This window comes from Dendrobates tinctorius, unplaced genomic scaffold (assembly GCF_039654945.1).
Source record: "Dendrobates tinctorius isolate UK_male_01 unplaced genomic scaffold, ASM3965494v1 ptg000251l, whole genome shotgun sequence".
Classification (NCBI taxonomy): Eukaryota; Metazoa; Chordata; class Amphibia; order Anura; family Dendrobatidae; genus Dendrobates; species Dendrobates tinctorius.
Genome location: NW_027361918.1, coordinates 187,128 through 210,476, shown reverse-complemented (window position 1 = coordinate 210,476; position 23,349 = coordinate 187,128). Strand labels below are relative to the sequence as shown.

The 23,349-nt window shown below is 43.8% G+C and overlaps 1 protein-coding gene across 1 annotated transcript in view; it reads left to right on the top strand.

Moving 5' to 3' along the window:
• Window positions 1-23,349, top strand: part of LOC141065429 (uncharacterized) — a 112,233-nt gene that overhangs the window by 10,491 nt on the left and 78,393 nt on the right. The window contains exon 2 of the mRNA XM_073557926.1: window positions 2,325-2,486. Coding sequence (XP_073414027.1) covers window positions 2,394-2,486 — 93 coding nt within the window. The 5' untranslated portion in view covers window positions 2,325-2,393. The remainder of the gene's footprint in view (window positions 1-2,324; window positions 2,487-23,349) is intronic.

The following is a 23,349-nucleotide window of genomic DNA, read 5'->3' as shown; positions in this document are numbered from 1 at the left end:
CTTTATTCTCATTTGCACAAGGAAAGACTAGAAGCAATGGGATGAAACTGAATGGGAGGAGACACAGATTAGATATTAGAAAAAACTTTTTGACAGTTAGAGTGATCAATGAGTGGAACAAGCTGCCACGAGAAGTGGTGAGTTCTCCTTCAATGGATGTCTTCAAACAGAGGCTGGACAGACATCTGACTGGGATGATTTAGCGAATCCTGCTTTGAGCAGGGGGTTGGACCAGATGGCCCAGGAGGTCCCTTCCAACTCTACGATTCTATGATCATCATCAGCCTCAGGTGTTTGACAATCAGGCTCACTACCTTTCTTTTCCAGAAGAGGGAGTTCCTCGGGCCTCAGTAATGAAGGGGAAAATGAACTCACAACACTTTTGGGTTGATTGAGAACATAGTTGTTATTCAATAATAAAAAGAATCCTATCAAATACAACTTGACTAATAATTCTGCACACAGTGTATATCCATCAAATGGGACCACTAGGAACGCTGTATATACATCACATGGGGCCACCAGGAATGCTGTATATACATCACATGGGGCACTGGGGATGCTGTATATACATCACATGGGGCTACTAGGAACGCTGTATATACATCATATGGGGCCACCAGGAATGCTGTATATACATCACATGGGGCACTGGGGTTGCTGTATATACATCAAATGGGGGCACTGGTGCTGCTGTGTATACATCACATGGGGCCACTAGTAACGCTGTATATATATCATGGGGCCACTAGGAGTGCTGTATATACATCACATGGAGGCACTGGTGCTGCTGTCTATACATCACATGGGGCCACTGTATATACGTCACTTTGGCCACATCACTTAGCGGTGTTGGCATTTCGGACTGCAGTCCATCTTCAGGAGCCGGGTCAGCTCATACTGTAGTTGCCGGCGGTGGCGGGAGCAGAACAGTTGAGCAGAGCATGTACTCTCTCCATGTAGAACTTCCTGATAGTGGCTATGGTGTCAGACTTAGTCCAGCCTTGTGTGTGCCGCAGCGCTGTTCCTTCTGATTGCTGTGTGTTTGGGTTCCCACTTTGTGTCTCTGCAAAATACTAAAGATCCGGTGGCCCCTTATGCATTTCAGATCTGCAGCCCACCAGATATCTGCCTGGTCGGACAGTGAGGACATCTTGTGGGCTTTTATTTTGGCTCGCAGTTGGTCATTTTGGGCGCAGGTCGGACTCCTCTCTTCATGCAATTGTCTTTTCCTCTGGACCCCTTGGCTCGTATGCACAAGGGGCATGTAACCTTCCGGCACATCTGGCAATGACTTTCCATACTAAGAAGAAAGGGTCGGGCATGTCACTAACAGTGTGATCTTTGTGTTCCCTTACAACGGCAGAGTCTTGATGCCCTTGTACACATTAGATGGCTGTGCAGCAACATCACTTCCTGCTCAGTATTATCAGGGCTGTCTTCTCATCAGGGGGCATTTATGTACATTTAATCAAAGTACATTTGATCAAAGTACTGGCGGGCATTCCATGGCAGTTAGACAGGGCAAGAGACGGGTAAGACAAATCTATTCCCTGTACATTTAGATTACAACAAATATACACCATATGCATTTGTATAATTTATATCCTGGCTGCTGCATTCACCCACATCCACCGCCCTTGCATTGACTCTTCAAACTCTATCCATATCGGCCCCTCTGTCCTTTCCTCCTATGTATAGCACTCACGCTCTTTTCACATTGCTAAACAGCACAGATCCATTCATTCACACCATCCAACACCCAAGACGCTTTGACAATTCACTTAACCATCTGCTCACACATTCTATCATTCTCCTAGTTGCAGGAGATATCTCTCCCAACCTCGGCCCCATGTCATAGTAAGTCGAACTTTTCAACTGCTAATCTCAGAAACTGAAGAGCAGAAACGTCCTCATTTGTTGGTGAGGGATGAAGACGCCACTGTATTCTGATGTTCATCATGCAGCGTCAATGACTCGGTATCATCACAATATTTCTAAATTTTTGGAGTTTTATTACTTTTTCCATAATAAAACATCAGTTTTTTGTTACCAAATTCCCCCAGGGTTCCCTTCCCAGGGCCTGATACTGCGCTGTAGTATTCATTGCTGCTGGTAGGGAACACGCAAAATTCACTGTGTACCTTTTATACTTTTATTCCATTGTCTTTATTTCTGGGGAATTGTCCTCATTTTACTCTTCTAATGTGGAAATTGTGATTGGAGGAATCAAGATTACCATCACATTTGTAGAGATAAGTGGGTGAAGGCACCGGCAGCCCGTGTCTGTATATTACTAATGATGTCCTCGCTGTGATTTCCAGCTTCTCCCGCCATCATAAAGACGCCTGCAAGACCAGATCGTTGCACATCCAAAACACCTCCTCTCCTGAATGACCCCCCCAAGAATGAACAAAGACCAGAACAAGATCACCAGAAGAATCGTAGACTTTGCCTTGGAGATCATCTTCCTGCTGAGTGGAGAGGTAAACTCTTCTATATTTCTATTATCTGCTGAGTGGAGAGGTAAACTCTTCTATATTATCACTATCTGCTGAGCGGAGAGGTAAACTCCTCTATATTTCTATTATCTGCTGAGCAGAGAGGTAAACTCTTCTATATTTCTGTTATCTGCTGAGCGGAGAGGTAAACTCTTCTATATTATCACCATCTGCTGAGTGGAGAGGTAAACTCTTCTATATTTCTATCATTATCTGCTGAGTGGTGAGGTAAACTCTTCTATATTATCACTATCTGCTGAGCGGAGAGGTAAACTCCTCTATATTTCTATTATCTGCTGAGCAGAGAGGTAAACTCTTCTATATTTCTGTTATCTGCTGAGCGGAGAGGTAAACTCTTCTATATTATCACCATCTGCTGAGTGGAGAGGTAAACTCTTCTATATTTCTATCATTATCTGCTGAGTGGAGAGGTAAACTCTTCTATATTTCTATCATTATCTGCTGAGTGGAGAGGTAAACTCTTCTATATTTCTATCATCTGCTGAGTGGAGAGGTAAACTCCTCTATATTTCTATTATCTGCTGAGCAGAGAGGTAAACTCTTCTATATTTCTGTTATCTGCTGAGCGGAGAGGTAAACTCTTCTATATTTCTGTTATCTGCTGAGTGGAGAGGTAAACTCTTCTATATTTCTATCATTATCTGCTGAGCGGAGAGGTAAACTCTTCTATATTTCTATCATTATCTGCTGAGTGGAGAGGTAAACTCTTCTGTATTTCTATTATCTGCTGAGCGGAGAGGTAAACTCCTCTATATTTCTATTATCTTCTGAGTGGAGAGGTAAACTCTTCTGTATTTCTATTATCTGCTGCGTGGAGAGGTAAACTCTTCTATATTTCTAGTATTATCTGCTGAGTGGAGAGGTAAACTCCTCTATATTTCTAGTATTATCTGCTGAGTGGAGAGGTAAACTCTTCTGTATTTCTATTATCTGCTGAGTGGAGAGGTAAACTCTTCTATATTTCTATTATCTTCTGAGTGGAGAGGTAAACTCTTCTATATTTCTATTATTATCTGCTGAGTGGAGAGGTAAACTCTTCTGTATTTCTGTTATCTGCTGAGTGGAGAGGTAAACTCTTCTATATTTCTATTATCTGCTGAGTGGAGAGGTAAACTCTTCTATATTTCTATTATCTGCTGAGCGGAGAGGTAAACTCTTCTATATTTCTATTATCTGCTGAGTGGAGAGGTAAACTCTTCTATATTTCTATTATCTGCTGAGTGGAGAGGTAAACTCTTCTATATTTCTATTATCTGCTGAGTGGAGAGGTAAACTCTTCTATATTTCTATCATTATCTGCTGAGTGGAGAGGTAAACTCCTCTATATTTCTATTATCTGCTGAGTGGAGAGGTAAACTCTTCTATATTTCTAGTATTATCTGCTGAGTGGAGAGGTAAACTCCTCTATATTTCTAGTATTATCTGCTGAGTGGAGAGGTAAACTCCTCTATATTTCTATTATCTTCTGAGTGAAGAGGTAAACTCTTCTATATTTCTATTATTATCTGCTGAGTGGAGAGGTAAACTCTTCTGTATTTCTATTATCTGCTGAGTGGAGAGGTAAACTCTTCTATATTTCTATCATTATCTGCTGAGTGGAGAGGTAAACTCCTCTATATTTCTATTATCTGCTGAGTGGAGCATATCAGAGGAGCAGAAAACCTAGGAGCAGACTTCCTAAGCCGCAATCGGCTAAAACAGGGAGAATGGTCCCTGAAGGAGTCGGTGTTCGATCAGATTGTGGTCATGTGGGGTCGCCCCCAGATGGACCTCTTTGCCTCAAGAGACAACTGGAAAATCCAAAGGTTCTGTTCGTTGAACCCAGCAGATAGACCTTACTTAGTAGATGCTTTCCAAATAAAATGGACACCAGGGCTGCTCTATGCCTTTCCACCGATATGCCTCATCCCGTTGGATTTATGAAGATCAGGGAGGACAGAGCCACAGTGATCGTGATAGCTCTGTTTTGGCCACGGAGGCCTTGATTTTACTGGCTGTATCAGATCTGTGGATCCTTCTAGGAGACCAGGTTCTCCTATTCCAGGGGCCTTTTCTCCACCCTCCGATGTCTGGACTACATTTAACAGCCTGGAATTTGAGACGTCCCTGTTAGAAAAGAAGGGGGTTTTGGCTTGGTTAATCACCCTGCTTAGTAGCAGAAAGCTAGTGACCTCCAGAATTTATGGAGGGACCTGGAAAAAATATCTACCCTTTGTGGGGGCAGTGTGTGAAGGGGAAGGCCCTTTAGTATCTATACTTGAGTTCCTTCAAAAGGGGTTGGATTTCGGCCTGGCAGTTAGCACTCTTAAGGTACAGATTTCAACTTTAGGGGCCTTATACAATTGTGACTTGGCAAATAATAGATAGGTGGCCACGTTCATTATGGCGTGTAGTATGTCCAGCTCAGTTCCATCACTTAGCCCCTCTCCGTGGGATCTAAATTTGGTATTGTCAGCATTTGCAGAAAGGCCATTTGAACCATCAGCCTCGATCTCGGAGAAGGTGATCTTGTTAAAAACAGCCCTACTTGTAGCTCTCACGTCAGCCTGTAGGATAGGCGATTTGCAGGCTTTGTCAGCAGACCCTCCTTACACGCAGATCATGGAGGATAAGATTGTCTTGAGGTTAGACCCGGCTTAGGCCAGGTTCATACTGCGTTAATGCAGTCCGTTCAACACAAAGCGTTGGCGGATTGTGTTAACGCTATAGCATAACGCTATCGCGTTATGCTATACCGCTAGCGCAGATGCTTCATCTGCGCTAGCAGTGACGGACCCTGGACGCTGCAGACCGCGTCCGCGGGTCTGTCACGGAATGAAGGCACAACGCTAGCACATGCCGATTATGGCATGCTGTTATGATTAGGTGACCGAGGAGGATAGCCGGGGAATAAGCTGGGCAACCAGATAACCAGAAAGGTTGGATTGCAGACCCCTAAAACTAACACAACTAGAATTGGCTGTGGGACATACCTACGATGCCCTAGACGCCTCTGCACAGCCAAAGAATTAACTAAGCCTAAAGCAACAAAGGGGAAAGCTAAACTGCCCCGGAGTAGAACCCAAAAGGAATAGATAGCCCCCAAACATATATTGCCAGTGAGACGAGATGAGGCACAAACACAGGCAGAAAATAGAGTAAGCAAATGATGGGCCCCAAACTGTCTAGATAGGACAGGAAAGATACTGTCTGCAATCACGCAAAAAACCCTAAGAGAAACCCAACACGTCTGATATGCAAAAATCCTGAGGCCACACGACCTCTACCCCACTAGATCAGAATTCTGGTGTGAACTGGAAGAAAGCAAAAGATACTGATATAACCGGGGATTATCAAGACTGACATAAGCTGTGGCATATAGAACGGGTTCCAGTACCGGTCCCAGCAGGGAACATTGCTGAACCCACACAGCAAAGCAGAAAGCAGAGAAAGGCAAAAACTGAATCAAATGCAAGATGATTCCAGCAAACAAATAACTTATCTGAACGATGCATGACCAAGCAAGGGGCAAGCAGACTTCAAAATGCACAGGAAGAAAACCAAATCACCATCAACAACTGAGGGAAGCTTGCTCACTTAAATCCTCCCAGTCTGTAACACCTGACCTCCAATCATCCTTTTCAGGGAATTGACTTCAGTCAACCCGACCAGCTCCATTACCCGCAGCAACCACCAAAGGGAGCCCAAACTCAGAAGTCAGGTCCAAAGTGTTCACAACAGCATGCATTAGCGATGCGCTCGATAATGGGAGTGAATGGCAGCGTTAAACGATTGCGTTACATCGCGTTATGCCGCGGTGTAACGCAATCTGTTAAACGGACTGCTTTAACGCAGTATGAACCCAACCTTGCCTCTCTAAGGTGGTTACAAAATTTCATAGAGCCCAGGAAATAGTGTTGCTATCCTTCTGTCATAATCCGAGTAAACAGAAGGAAGAAAGACTACATAACTTAGGAGGTGCATTCTGCTTTATCTAGAAATGACAGAGCCCTGGAGAAAGCAGTGGGCCCTGTTAGTCTCCCTTCAGGAGTCAAGGAAGGGCCTTACAGTGTCTAAGCAGACTATAGCAAGGTGGGTTAGAGAGGCCATAAAGCTAGCCTATGTCAGTGCAGGTAGGGCTATTCCTGAAGGTCTGAAGACCCATTCCACGAGAGCCATTGACCAGATTTTTAAGGCGACCACATGGTCCTCTCCATCCACTTTCTTCAAACACTATAGGTTAGACCTGTCTGCCTCCTCTGACTTCACATTTGGGAGAAGGGTTCTAAAGGCTGTGGTCCCTCCCTAAGAGTATAAGTCTCTGAAATTCTCTTGTGGTGCCGTCATGGGTGACTGAAAAACATGGGTATTACTTACCTGGTAATGTATTTTTCCGTAACCCATGACGGCACCCTTTTATTCCCTCCCCTTTTCATCACTCCTTTCGGTTCTGTGAATCTTCGTTGTTAGGCACTCCCTTGGGTGCTGGTAGTTAGAATTAAATATAGATATGGATGTTATTTTGTGTGTACACTAATCTGCCGAGTTCCTCTCGTGCTCTGTAAAACAACTGATGCGGAGAGAGGAGCCACCCTTTTTATCTTGAAGGTTTCCTGTCCTTGAAGGGCAGATCCCCTCTCTCGTGGTGCTGTCATGGGCTACGAAACAACACATTACCATTTAAGTAATACCCATGTATTTCTATTATCTGTTAGAGGTAAACCCTTGTGTATATGTATCATCTTCTGAACGGAGAGGTAAACTCTTCTGTTTCTTGCTATGCCAGCCACTTCCATGCTTTCTAAGTGCTGCCACACTCATTGCGTTGTGACAACACAGCATTGTATCTTAATTAACCAGACATCTGTTTTTAGTAGCGAAGAGGAAGAGACTGTTACCTATTTTTCGACTTTTGAATTTGTGTTTGTTCTTTGGTCAAGAAAATACAGACTTTTCTTCGTATCAGCCTGTAATATTGACTTTTAAGTTGACTTTTGTTGTAACATATTGTGCTGTTATCCTGGATGATGGACATGCAGAATAATTAAACAATAATTTTTGCTTATATGTTGATTACATATTGTCATGCCAGCTAACTTGTTGACTTGCAAATTAGAGAAGTAAAAACTATGCAAATTGATTAAGGAGCCAAATGCAAGTTAACGTCAACACATCTTCATCTTGACCTCTGGATGCTGGCTTGAAGGACAACAGTTGTGAACTGTATAAGAGGGATTTGCCTCTAACAATACAGTTCCAAATTTCCAAGACATCCAGTGAGCCAGGAGATCCAGAAATCCAAAGAACGAGAAACCTTTTACAAAACCACAACCAGGCTCCATCACTAGGGACATAGATTTGACATTTTACAGAATGCCAGCTTAGGGGACCACGATACAGACAGGTCTGCTCCATTGACCAGCACTGAACTAGTGAATATGTTTGGGTTAGTCAGATTTGGACTCAACGCTCACGTGAGCCCCATGGAGATGTTCAGAGAAGCCAGGATGTGACCCTTCGGTCGCCTGGCCATGTATCTTAATGGACTGTCCACTTCCTAAGCTTGTCTTTACCTCCTCTCTGTTTGTTCCATATGTGGGGGTTGTCAGCAATGGAAGTGGCTCTAACCCCGGTGAGTCAGCGGAAGGGTGAGACTCTGTAATGTGCACCATCTTGGGCATTTTACTGGGACTGTTCTATGTGTTATTTGCCTGTTTTTTGGTTCAATAAAGTGTTGCCACACTGTTTTACCCTTACCCTGTGTTGTCTGAGTAGTATTTCACCCACGGTGAAAGGAGAGAGTGGAAGTTCGGTGGGATGATCCTTGGTCCATGCAGTTTCGGCTAACGGACTAGAGCACCCACTGACCCCACCCTTTGTCTTCACACGCGTTTTTCGCTGTGCTCCACTCTGTACTTTTCCATTGCCCTGAGCTGCGCTACGCTTCACTTGCAGCTCAGCTGGTTGTGAGTCATAGGGGGATGCAGCTGAACTCTGCAGGAATTGTACCTATTCTGTCCTGCAGAAATCTGCTTCCCCAGTCTACCACCTGGTAACGGGATATATCAGACGACTCCACCCTTCATGGTTGAGGAAGTAAAGGTGGCATGGAATTTAGGAAGCAGCGATCATGCTATCCTTGAATTTTGAACTATAAGAGGAGGAAGACCAGCGAGGACCTGGACTATAAGGTTGGACTTCAGAAAGTCAGATTTTTTTGACTCCGAAAGAGCGGCTAGGAAAGGTCCAGTGACTGGATGTTCTAAAAGACAGAAATGTCCAAGAAGAATGGGTGATTTTACTAAATGAAATTCTCACTGCACAATCAGTAGCAATCTCGAAAAGAAGGAAGAATTGGAAGCATTTAAAGAGACCAGGGTGGATGAACAAAGGACTTAATCACCTGTTAAAAAGAAAAAGGAAATATATATATAATATGGAAAGAGGAGGCATATCTAAAGAAGAATATAATGCTGTTTTCAGGGAATGAAGGCCAAAGGTTAGAAGAGCTCAAGCCAGTAATGAGTAAGGCTTGCAAGGGAGACCAAAAGCAGTAAAAGGATTTGGAGGGTATGTCAAAAGCAGGGGTCCCCAACCTGTAGCTCGGGAGCCACATGTGGCTCGTGGGCTCATGAATTGTGGCTCGCGACTGTCTGCCAGATTGGCTCATTAGCTCCAGATCTAGCAAACAGGTATGAAGAGCACATCTCAAAATGGTGAATATTGTGAGCAGCCCTGCACAGAAGACCTGATCTGGATGCCCATATACTGGTCTTAGGGGTTTTGAGATAAGGAGGTGCTTGAAGCTTGATGTGACAGTGTGTTGGGAGTGCTTGATGAGAGAGAATTGAATGGGAACCCCTGGATCTTGATATACTGCTTTGGGGTGGTTTCTGTGGTAAATGTTTGGTTACCATTATGACTGTAATGGGGGCTTTGGTTTCCACTATTGTGAGGGAGGCAGGAGCTGAATGTGGCTCGCGACCCTCTCTCAAGTCTGGATGTGGCTTGTGACCCTCTCTCAGAGCTGATTGTGGCTCGTGACCCTCTCTGAGCTGAATGTGCATGACAACGTGGCAAACACTGCTTCTGATCGGCGGTGAAATCATCCCTGATGCTCAGAGAGCTGCGGGTCCCACGCTGTCAAAAGACAGCATGAGCGCTCAGCTGTGATCGGAGGTATAAAGTTTACCTCGGCTCACTGGTGTCAGCTGATGGGACTACAGCTCCCATCATCTGACACCTGCTGCTTCTAATAACTGAGAGCAGGAGCGGCGGATGGGAGTATTCATCAGCCGCTCCTGCACTGTTAAATAAAAACAAAAAAAGTGTGGTTTCCCCTATATTATTGCTAACCAGCCAGGCAGAACTCGCAGCTGGTTGCTGTAACCCTCAGCTGTCTGCTTCAGCTATATAGGGTCAGTGGGAAGAGCCGGGGAAAGCACCAGAATTGGCGCATCTAATACATGTGCATTATCTGGGCAGCTGCGGTCTGCTATTTTTAGGCTGGGGGAGTCAGTTCATGACCCCTTACCGGCCTGAGAATACCAGCCCCCAGCTGTGAGCTTTAGCAAGGCTGGTTGTCAAACATGGGGGGGGATCCCACGCCGTTTTTTTTTTAAACTATTTAATAAAACAGCGTTTTTACCCCTGTATTCTTGATACCTAGCCTTGCTGTAGTCCCATTAGCTGACACCAGTGACCGTAAACTGTATACCTCCAATCACAGCTGAGTGCTCACGCTGTCTAGTGACAGCGTAGGAACTGCGGCTCTCTGTCCGGCAGGGATGATTTCACCGCTAATCAGAAGCGGTGTTTGCCGCGCAGTCATGCACGTAACAGTGCGACAAACACCCGGTGTTCGGGCAGCCAAACCTGATCGGTTACACAGACTTCCTGGTGACGTCCTTGTTCGGTGTCCATGCCTGAACAGTAGGTGCTCGGTACGGATGCCGAACTTTACTGTTCGGGTTCGCCCGTCTCTACACAGTAAACCGAGAGATGGTGAGGGAACGCTTAGCCAATTTACATTAATTTACATCTGGTCCAGGTGAATTACATCCTAGGATAATGACATTGTTGGCAGAGGAAATTGCAGATCCACTATCCAGACCAGAAAACCTTACTTCCATACCAGGAAAGATCGGGGAACAAATTATTAAACAACATGTATGTCAGTACCTGGATAAGAATGAAGTGATAACCAGAGTCAGCATGGGTTTGTAACTAATGAGTCATGTCAGACTAATCTAATTTCCTTCTATGATGGAATCACTGACTTGGTGGATCAGCGAAATGCGGTAAATATGGTATATCAACTTCAGCAAAGCATTTGATAAAGTATCTTACACCATCCTTATTGAAAAAATGAACAAGTATGGTATTGACAAGGCTACGGTTAGGTGGATTCATAACTGTCTCCGTGAACATACTCAAAGAGTGGTAATAGATGGTTGCCTATCTAATTGAAAAAGCATTTCAAGTGGGGTTCTACAAGGCTCTGTCCTGGCCCCAGTGTTAAACATTTTTAGAAATGATCGAGATAAGGGAACTGAAGGTAAATTGATCAAATTTGCAGACCATGCAAAATTAGGAGGGATAGCGAACACAAGAAAAAAAGACATTGAAAAACTGGAGCAAGTTCAGAGAAGAGTTAACAGGATGGTGAGTGGACTGAAAAATTTGTTCTATGAGGAACGGTTAAAGGATCTGGGACTGTTAAGCTTGCAAAAAAGAAGGCCAAGAGGAAACTTTCTAGCTGTCTACAAATATCTAAAGGGCTGTCAGTGTAGAGGGATCATTATTCTTATTTGCACATTGAAATACGAGAAGCAATGGGATGAAACTAAACGGGAGAAGATACAGATTAGATATTGGAAAAAACTTTTTGACAGTGGGGGTAATCGGTGAGTGGAAAAGGCTGCCTCGAGAAGTGATGAGTTCTCCTTCAATGGAAGTCTTCAGAGCCAGACATCTGTCTGAGATGGTTTAGTGAATCCTGCATTGAGCAGGGGGTTGGAAACGAAGGTTCACGCACTGTGGTGGACAAACAATAACTAAGATCTAACCTTTAATAATATAAAGTGACCACCAATAATTGTGTACAGTCTATCCACTTCTATATTTCTTTTTATATCAATAATTTTTATTAAGATTTTATATAAAACAGATTATACACCACAACAAACATGCGGACAGTTGAAAAATTTGTCCTATAACAGCAGGACAATAAAATTCAAAGTAAAAACAGGTAACAGCTGAAAATTCTGCATAGTAGGGTTAGGGGATACAACATAGGAAGGAAGGGTAGGGATGATGGGTAATAAGATCACACGTCCACCAATCAGGACTGGAAGGACGAGAATTTGGACACCACCCAGGGGAACCAGCGATTCCTTATTTTATTTTTGGTAAACATATCTGAGGTCAGAAGGAGCTCGTATTGGTAATGTTTATTGATTTTTTGGATAATATCCACTTTAGAGGGGATAGTTATTTCTCTCCAGTGGTCTGTCAGACACATACGTGCTACTATTAGAATGTGTGATACATTTGGTCTCAAATCGCCAGGGAATATATGTAAACCGATCCCCAAAACCGCTAGCTGACCGCTCAAACTTCCAGCCAGGCCTGTAACTGAGGTAATAATATTAGACACTTCTTCCCAAAAAGGCCGGATGAGCGGGCAATCCAACCACACGTGCCCTAGGGAACCAACACCCAAGCAGCCCTTCCAGCAGGATCGGGGATAGGAACCACGGAATTTGGAAATCTAGTCAAAGTGAACTTTCTTAAGCTGCTCAAGATGATTGATACAGGAGGAATATTTCTGCAAGTCGCCAGAAGCGGACCACCATTGGTCCGGGGTTGAGGAGAAAGCAAGAGCCCCTTCCCAGCGCCTCATATACGCTTGTTTAGGACCATTACCGGGGGAATTAAACACTTTATATACTACCGAGAGGCCGTGTTTTTGAGAGGAGGAAGAACTAAAAAACCGCTGTATTGGTGAGCAAACAGCATTATGGCAGGATAAGGGAAATGCACATGACTTTAAAAAATGCCGAATTTGCAGGTACTGGTAAGTTATTTCTGTGAAGGCCAAATTCATCCATTAGGACAGAGAAAGGTTTCAACTCCTGAATTAAGAGGATATCTTTCATGACCACAATACCATTCCTCACCCAATTGCCTAACGTGAGGCCATCCACATGAAGCTCCGAGGCTCTAATAGAGAGAGACTCAAATTTAATCACCTGACGAGAAGAGACCAGATCAGACCAGTAAGAAAATGCCACTTCCATTGTGTGCAAGGGAAGAGAGGGGGCAAAGGAACCAAGCACTCGGGCCTCCAGTAGAAATCTCAAAGTCCCACACGGGGCCAAGTATTTCTCCACAAGCACCCATTTGTGAGTACTAGAATCATCATACCACTCCCTTAACGCCTCTAGAACTGCTGCTTTATAGTACAAATAAAAATTCGGGACCCCCAGACCACCATGTGAATAACTATAAAATAAGGTAGACATACCAACCCTAGGTTTCTTTCTTGCCCAGATAAATCTGCTCACAACCGCCTGCAGAAGAGGGAGAAACCTCTTGGGGGACCTCAAGGGAAGACAACGGAATAAATAAATAATTTTTGGTAGGAACATCATCTTAACTATCTGATTGCGCGCCATCCAGGAAAGGGGTAAATGTATTTGATTGTCTATGTCCTTTCGAATGGAATCAAGCAGAGTATTAAAATTCTGCTTAACAATATTGGAAAGTTTACAAATCCTTAGTCCTAGGTACGAAAAGCCGTCCCGGGCCCAAGTATTTGGGACAAGTGAGGAGATTCTATTTCTAACAGATGGTGGAACATTAACCGAGAAGAGAACCGATTTTCCTTCGTTTAGCTTATAATATGAAATCTTAGAAAATTCAAGGAGAGCGTTTTTGATCCCTATCAATGATCTTTCACGACCAGTGCAAGAGAGAATTACATCGTCTGCATATAGACCGATCTTATGCTCTACAGGGCCTATTTTAACTCCAGAGATTTTCAGGTTGAGCCTAATGGACTCTGCCAGGGGCTCCATGACTAAAGCAAAAATTATAGTGGAAAGGGGGCAACCCTGGCGGGTCCCACTAGTCAGGTCAAATTTATCAGAATAGAAGCCAGCTGCACAGACCGAAGCATTTGGTTTTTTGTATAAGGCCATACTAGCACCCTTTATATTACCAGAGAAACCAAATGTGTCAAAAACGGCGTCCACATAGCCCCAGTGTACCCTGTCAAACGCTTTGTCCGCATCTAGAGATAGGAATGGGGCCGCCCAAAGAGTTTCATCCGAGACCATTTGATTATCATTAATGGCAAAAAATTCTTTTAATTGCCAAGCGATTTCATTGCTGGTATCTTGGTTAGTGAGGATATAATCATTCAGTTTCCATTTGGAAGGAGACCGGGTAGGACCCCCGTCTGAAATTGTTAACATAACGGGCGCGTGGTCCGACCACGTAATGGGGCCAATGTTAATCTGGTCACAACCCAACAGTAACGAATCATCTACTAAGATATAATCTATTCTAGAGTAGGTATTAAACCTTAGGGAGTGAAAAGAGTAGTCTCTCTCTCCTGCATGAGCATATCGCCATATATCATGAAAACGAAACTCACGGATCAGGTGGCCCATCTCTTTTCTGGCCGGGGCTTAGTGGGAACAATCTAGGAATTTACACATAGGGACATTAAAGTCTCCGCATATCACCGAGGAATCCTTTGCTATTCCCCTAAAAGTCTCCAAAAATTTACGTATGAATCTCAACTGGCCCACATTGGGAGCATACACTGAAGCAATAGTAAATTGCACATTGTCTAGTAGACCAATTAAAATGACATATCTCCCCTCAATGTCCCCCACAACCCTTTCAAGCTGGAAGGCTACAGAGCTTTTAATGAGGATTCCCACACCCGCCCTTTTGTGGACATTATTGGCAAAAAACTGATGAGGATAATTAACATTTTTCATTCTACCATTATCCTGGGCTAATAAATGTAATTCTTGAATGCACAAAACATCACTACTCGCCTTCCCTGCCTCCTTCCAGACCCATGACCTTTTATTCTGGGAATTTAATCCCTTTACATTTAGAGACAATAGCTTTAAACCCATAGTATGTAAGGCCAGAAGTGGCTGTGATAGCCAAGAATCTGCTTCCTTTGGAGTATTAACCCTGCAGAAAGAAACTGTACAAACAGGCAAGACCTATCAACAAATAACATAGTAACACAGTTATTAAGGTTGAAGGGAGACTTTAAGTCCATCTAGTTCAACCCATATCCTATCCTAACTTGCCATAACATGTTGATCCAGAGGAAGGCAAAAAAACCCCATGTGGCAACAGTAAGCTTCACATTGGGGAAAAAATTCCTTCCCGAATCCACATACGGCAATCAGACTAGCTCCCTGGATCAACGCAATATTAAGGAAACTAGTGTATATACCCTGTAATATTATACTTTACAAGAAAGGCATCCAGTCCCTTCTTACATGTTAGTAGGGAATCACTCATTACAACATCATATGGCAGAGAGTTCCATAGTCTCACTGCTCTTACTGTAAAGAATCCACGTCTGTGAGTATGCTTAAACCTTCTTTCCTCCAGACTTAGAGGATGCCCCCTTGTCCCCGTCACAGGTCTAAGAGTAAAAAGATCATTCGAAAGGTCTTGGTATTGTCCCCGCATATATTTATACATTGTAATAAGATCACCCCTAAGCCTTCGATTCTCCAAACTAAATAACCCCAAGTGTAATAACCTGTCTTGGTATTGCAGACCCCCCAGTTCCCTAATAACCTTGGTCGCTCTTCTCTGCACCCGCTCCAGTTCAGCTATGTCTTTCTTATACACCGGAGACCAGAACTGTACACAGTATTCTAAGTGTGGTCGCACTAGTGACTTATATAGAGGTAAAATTATGTTCTCCTCATGGGCATCTATGCCTTTTTTAATGCATCCCATTATTTTATTTGCCTTTGCAGCAGCTGCCTGACACTGGCAGCTAAATGTGAGTTTGTCGTCCACCCATACACCCAGGTCTTTTTCAGTGACTGTTTTGCCCAGTGTTTTACAATTAAGCACATAATTATACATCTTGTTCGTTCTACCCAAGTGCATGACCTTACATTTATCCCCATTAAAGCTCATTTGCCATTTATCAGCCCAAGCTTCTAGTTTACCTAAATCCTCCTGTAATATAAAATTGTCCTCCTCTGTATTGATTACCATGCAGAGTTTAGTGTCATCTGCAAATATTGAAATTCTACTCTCTATGCCCCCTACAAGGTCATTAATAATTATGTTAAAAAGAATCGGGCCCAAAACTGACCCCTGTGGTACCCCACTGCTAACTGTGACCCAGTCCGAGTGTGCTCCATTAATAACCACCCTTTGTTTCCTATCCCTGAGCCAGCTCTTAACCCACCTACACATATTTTCCCCTATCCACATTGTTCTCATTTTATGTACCAACCTTTGAAAAGTCCATGTACATCACGTCCACTGCATTCCCTTGGTCCAGTCCAGAACTTACCTCTTCATAAAAGCTTATCAGATTAGTCTGACAGGAACGGTCCCTTGTAAACCCATGTTGATATTGGGTCATAAGGTTATTCTTCTCCAGATACTCCAGTATAGTATCTCTTAGAAAACCCTCTAGGATTTTACCCACAGTTGAGGTTAAACTTACTGGCCTATAATTTCCAAGTTCAGTTTTTGTCCCCTTTTTGAATATTGGCACCACATTTGCTATACGCCAGTCCTGTGGTACAGACCCTGTTATTATGGAATCTTTAAAGATTAAAAATAATGGTCTATCTATGACTGTGCTTAATTCCTGCAGTCCTCTGGGGTGTATCACATCCGGGCCCGGGGATTTGTCAGTTTTAGTGATTTTTAGACACCGCCGTACTTCCTGCTGGGTTAAGCAGGTGACATTTAACGGAGAATTTTTATCCCTGATCATGTTATCCGTCATGGGATTTTCCTGTGTAAATACTGTTGAAAAAAAGTCATTTAGCATATTGGCTTTTTCCTCATCCACCATTTCACCCAGACTATTTTTAAGGGGACCAACACTATCATTTTTTAGTTTCTTACTATTTATGTAGTTAAAGAATATTTTGGGATTATTTTTACTTTCTCTGGCAATGAGTCTCTCTGTCTCAATCTTTGCTGTCTTGATTTGCTTTTTACAGAATGTATGTAATCTTCTGTAGTTAGTTAATGCCTCATCACTACCTACATGCTGTAATTCTCTGATTTCTTTTTGTCCCTTATTGCTCCCCTTTCAGCTCTATTTAGCCATAGTGGTCTCCTATTTCTCGCAGGTTTATTCCCATACGGTATATATTGTGCACAGCTCCTATTCAGGAGGATAATAAACGTCTCCCATTTTCTTTGTGTATTTTTATGTCTCAGGATATCGTCCCAGTTAATTGCACCAAGATCATCTCTCATCCGTTGGAAATTTGCCTTACTGAAGTTTAGTGTCCTTGTAACCCCTCTACTACACATCTTATTACAGGACACATGAAAACTTATTTTGTGATCACTATTCCCCCTGTTATGATTGAGTCACCGTAGGAGGCAAAAATAGAAATGCTAGCTAAGTCCAGAAAACCAGAGAAGTTGGCAGCTATCGGATTGCAGACCCCTGAACCTATCAACACAACTAGCAGTAGCCGTGGGGGGCTCCTACGATGCCCTAGGCCCCTCGATCACAGCCGGAGGACTACATAGCCTAAAGACAGAAAGGGAAATCTAAACTGCCCCAGAGCAGACCCCAAAGCAAAAGGCAGCCCCCCACATATAATGACGGTGAAGCAAGAAGAAAGAACAAAACACAGACAGAAAGATAGACTGAGCAAAGATGGGGCCCACGCTAGCTTAGATAGGAAAGGACAGGAAGGCTGCTGTCTGCAATCCGTGAAAAACCCTATGAAAATAAGAGCCAACAAACTGACAGTAAAAAAGGCCCTGAAGACGCTAGGCTTCAAAAAAGCTATGTCAGTACTCAGGAATATTCTGAAGACAGAGCAACAGGCAAAAGGAGATTCAGCTCACCCCAGCAGGGAATGGCAGAATCCAGAAAAGCAAGGAAAACAAAACACTAATGCAAAAAGGCAAAGCAGAAATCTTAGCTTTAGATGAGCAGGAATCAGACTGGTTTCCTAGAAGTCCACAGAGAAATCACCCGCAGGCCAGAAGGGCGTCGGCAGCCTTATATCCAGTCATTAATTCCACTCAGCCAGTCATCATCATCAGCCCCAGGTGTTTGACAATCAGGCTCACTACCTTTCTTCACCAGAAGAGGGAGTTCCTCGGGCCTCAGTAGTGAAGGGGAAAATGAACTCTCAACATCCCCCAGTGACCCCCAACCCTTATATCTGATCTGCGGTCTGGCCTGTTGGTTAATATTAGGTCTAGCAGTGCCCCCCCTCTTGTTGGGTCCTGAACCAGTGGTGAAAGGTGATTGTCTCTCATAGTTGTCAGACACCTATCACCTTTGCTGAACTGCAGGTTTCGGTTCCCCAGTGTATTTCAGGGTAGTTGAAGTCCCCCATAATAATGATTTCTCCTTGAGATGCTGCTTCATCTATTTGCTTTATGAGGATATTCTCTGTTGCTTCCATTATTTTTGGAGACTTATAACAAACCCCTATCAGTAATTTATTATTTTTCCCCCTCCCCTTATCTCCACCCACAGGGACTCTACATTTTCATTAGATTCATATATACATTGGGGCAAAAAAGTATTTAGTCAGTCAGCAATAGTGCAAGTTCCACCACTTAAAAAGATGAGAGGCGTCTGTAATTTACATCATAAGTAGACCTCAACTATGGGAGACAAACTGAGAAACAAAAATCCAGAAAATCACATTGTCTGTTTTTTTTTTCATTTTATTTGCATATTATGGTGGAAAATAAGTATTTGGTCAGAAACAAGCAATCAAGATTTCTGGCTCTCACAGACCTGTAACTTCTTTAAGAGTCTCCTCTTTCCTCCACTCATTACCTGTAGTAATGGCACCTGTTTAAACTTGTTATCAGTATAAAAAGACACCTGTGCACACCCTCAAACAGTCTGACTCCAAACTCCACTATGGTGAAGACCAAAGAGCTGTCAAAGGACACCAGAAACAAAATTGTAGCCCTGCACCAGGCTGGGAAGACTGAATCTGCAATAGCCAACCAGCTTGGAGTGAAGAAATCAACTGTGGGAGCAATAATTAGAAAATGGAAGACATACAAGACCACTGATAATCTCCCTCGATCTGGTGCTCCACGCAAAATCCCACCCCGTGGGGTCAGAATGATCACAAGAACGGTGAGCAAAAATCCCAGAACCACGCGGGGGGACCTAGTGAATGAACTGCAGAGAGCTGGGACCAATGTAACAATGCCTACCATAAGTAACACACTACGCCACCATGGACTCAGATCCTGCAGTGCCAGACGTGTCCCACTGCTTAAGCCTGTACATGTCCGGGCCCGTCTGAAGTTTGCTAGAGAGCATTTGGATGATCCAGAGGAGTTTTGGGAGAATGTCCTATGGTCTGATGAAACCAAACTGGAACTGTTTGGTAGAAACACAACTTGTCGTGTTTGGAGGAAAAAGAATACTGAGTTGCATCCATCAAACACCATACCTACTGTAAAGCATGGTGGTGGAAACATCATGCTTTGGGGATGTTTCTCTGCAAAGGGGCCAGGACGACTGATCCGGGTACATGAAAGAATGAATGGGGCCATGTATCATGAGATTTTGAGTGAAAACCTCCTTCCATCAGCAAGGGCATTGAAGATGAAACGTGGCTGGGTCTTTCAACATGACAATGATCCAAAGCACACCGCCAGGGCAACGAAGGAGTGGCTTCGTAAGAAGCATTTCAAGGTCCTGGAGTGGCCTAGCCAGTCTCCAGATCTCAACCCTATAGAAAACCTTTGGAGGGAGTTGAAAGTCCGTGTTGCCAAGTGAAAAGCCAAAAACATCACTGCTCTAGAGGAGATCTGCATGGAGGAATGGGCCAACATACCAACAACAGTGTGTGGCAACCTTGTGAAGACTTACAGAAAACGTTTGACCTCTGTCATTGCCAACAAAGGATATATCACAAAGTATTGAGATGAAATTTTGTTTCTGACCAAATACTTATTTTCCACCATAATATGCAAATAAAATGAAAAAAAAACAGACAATGTGATTTTCTGGATTTTTTTTTCTCAGTTTGTCTCCCATAGTTGAGGTCTACCTATGATGTAAATTACAGACGCCTCTCATCTTTTTAAGTGGTGGAACCTGCACTATTGCTGACTGACTAAATACTTTTTTGCCCCACTGTATTATCACGCAGGATGGGTTGTAAGGATGATTTTACATATAAACACACGCCTCCCCCTCGCTTATTTGTTCGGTCATTTCTGAACAGACTATAGCCCTGTATATTATCCCCCTGTCCTGGCTCTCGTCCGGCCATGTCTCAGATATCCCCACCATGGCAGAATTAAGTTCCAACAACATTAACTCCAATTCCTCCATCTTGTTGGCGAGGCTTCTGGCATTAGTATACAAGCACTTTATGTATCTCTCTGTACCTCTATTCCTTCTGAAATTATTACCTGTTCTAACCCCACCCCCCATGCCACCCCCACCCCCAATGTCGTTATTTGTGCCCAGGTCTCTATCTGCACTGTCTTCCCCTCCTCTAAAAGGAATACCCTCCCCCCGTCCCTAGTTTAAACACTCCTCCAACCTTCTAGCCATTTTCTCCCCCAGCACAGCTGCACCCTCCCCATTGAGGTGCATGACATGACATAACAATTAAAGAAAAACTGAGAAACAAGTTGCTCCTCACATAACATGACGGAGCTACACAAGGACTGACAAGCAGTCAAAGCAGTAAGAGCGAAAAAAAGACGCTCGTGGGGCAGGAACTGCAGGTGGGCTGGATGCGGCCACAAAATTTAGTAGCCAGCACCCTCTGCAGAAACAAAAAAGAAAAATCCAGAAAAATGGAGACCACAACCTCAAAAGGCGAAAGTTATGGGAACTTCAAGCTTTAAAGCGTTCAGGGTTAATTCTCCTGTTTTGGGGTGAACCTTTATCCAAGGAAGATGGCGGAGGGGGTGGAATATCCCAGTCCTCAAATACTTTCCCAAGTTGCGCAGTAGAGAAGCAAACCCGAGTGTTACCATTTTTACTGACAATGAGCTTGATAGGGAAACCCCAACGATATATAATGCCTTTATCCCGTAGAATCTTTGTAAAAGGGGTGAATTCTCTCGTCTTCGCAAGCGTGCCAGCTGAGAGGTCTGGGAATACCGAAAGGCGAGCAAATCTGTCTGGCAGGGAAGGTTTCTTCTTTAATCCAAGCAGGAAGGTCTCCTTTGTTTTATAGAAGTGAATGCGGGCAATAGTATCTCTGGGAATCGAGGGGTTAAGTCCTCGAGGGTTAGGGATTCTGTGAATCCGGTCCACTAAGATATCTCTCCCTTCTGCTTCAGGCACAACAGCTTGAATAAAGTCCTGTAACAGGGGGAGCAAATCTTTATGTACTTCTTCTGGTATTCCTCTTATTCTAACATTGTTTCTCCTGGATCTGTCCTGCAGGTCCAGCATTTTAGATGTTAACTTACGGACTTCAGCTTTGAGCTCCTCATGCTCCTCTATCAGTGCATTGTGGGACCCTGTTAACTCCTCCATTTTGTTCTCTAAATGATCTGTGCGGTTCCCTATAGCTCCTACTTCCCCCTTCAGCTCTGCCAACATGCTCTTTATAGCATTTTGCATAGATTTCCTGAAAGCTGCAAAGAGGGATTTCATCTCCTCCTTTGTGACAGGCTGGTGGTCAGGGCTTGCCACCTCCACAGTGCCCGCAGTCTCCATGGAGCCTTCTCTGCTGGAGGCAGAGGAAGTAGATGCTGATCCTGCAGGCTTTGCAGCATGAGGGGAGGCAGCAGCCATCTTAGAACTCCTCTCCAGCCTGGAGCCTCTGGCACAGAAGTCAGATGCCTTTCTGGGGGAGCTCCGGAGCCCGGTTTTGGACCGCCTCATCTGATCCCAGGGTGACACTAAGTACCTGGAGAGAGATTCACCGCTGAAGGAACTGCCGGTAAGATGTGTGAGCCGCCTCACCGCCTGAAGTCGTCAGAGCTCCTGGATTATGTGACCAGCACATGCTCTGCTAGGCCACGCCCCCTCTTCTATATTTCAATAGTGGATATTAATAGATAACCAGACATTGGTGCAATGCAGGATAGATGATACTTAGTCCTCCAATCAAGGGGAAATTATCCCAGAAGAAAACAAGGGAAATGAGGCGTATTTGTTTCTGAATATTGCACAAAGGCCCTAACTAAGATCCTATGTTAATACTGCACTAAGGCCCTATACCCAATCCCCAAATTTCCCAACAAAGGGTTAGCATGAATATAATGGTATTAAACCCTCGCTGGAGAATTCTCAACCAGCTTAGGAATACTAGATCGCACACTAGCCCGCTAACAAGTCAGACACGATTAGGTGTAGTTAGCCAGATTATCCATTGCTCATCATACACCCCATCTATACTGCTGACTCAGCAGCCAGCGTCACAGAACTAGACAGAGAAAGGCTCAACACCGCTCTCACAGGACTGTGGCGAAACGTCCTTCACACACACCATTCCTTCTGTGCACATGCTGTCCTAATAAGTTATATCCAGAGGACAGCGGCCATACTGTGATAAGAATCTCTCTGCTCCTATCAGTAATGTGGAAGATGATGGGGTATAATGTAATTCATTCCCTTTTCCCATATACATATCCCTCCACTAACAACACTGTCTCCAATTATCATACTAGGACAAGCGTCAGGGTGAATCATGCTACACCGTGATGTTAGGTCTAGGCACTATAACAACACCGCCTCAACGTGTTTCATCCAGCCTCCATCTACTGGACCCATCAGGAGGCTATTGTCCATATATTATATCTTGTTATCACATAAATAACGTAGCATGACTGGCTATATATGCACAATAGCCTCCTGATGGGTCCAGTAGATGGAGGCTGGATGAAACACGTTGAGGCGGTGTTATAGTGCCTAGACCTAACATCACGGTCTAGCATGATTCACCCTGACGCTTGTCCCAGTATGATAATTGGAGTCAGCGTTGTGAGTGGAGTGATATGTACAGTACAGACCAAAAGTTTGGACACACCTTCTCATTCAAAGAGTTTATTTTCATGACTATGAAAATTGTAGATTCACTCTGAAGGCATCAAAACTATGAATTGACACATGTGGAATTATAGAATTAACAAAAAAGTGTGAAACAACTGAAAATATGTCTTATATTCTAGGTTCTTCAAAGTAGCCACCTTTTGCTTTGATTTCTGCTTTGCATACTCTTGGCATTCTCTTGATGAGCTTCAAGAGGTAGTCACCAGAAATGGTTTTCACTTCACAGGTGTGTCCTGTCAGGTTTAATAAGTGGGAGTTCTTGCCTTCTAAATGGGGTTGGGACCATCAGTTGTGTTGTGCAGACGTCTGGTGGATACACAGCTGATAGTCCTACTGAATAGACTGTTAGAATTTGTATTATAGCTAGAAAAAAGCAGCTAAGCAAAGAAAAACGAGTGGCCATCATTACTTTATAAGAAATGAAGGTCAGTCAGTCTGAAAAATTGGGTAAACTTTGAAAGAGTCCCCAAGTACAGTGGCAAAAACCATCAAGCGCTACAAAGAAACTGGCTCACATGAGGACCGCCCCAGGAAAGGAAGACCAAGAGTCACCTCTGCTGCGGAGGATAAGTTCAT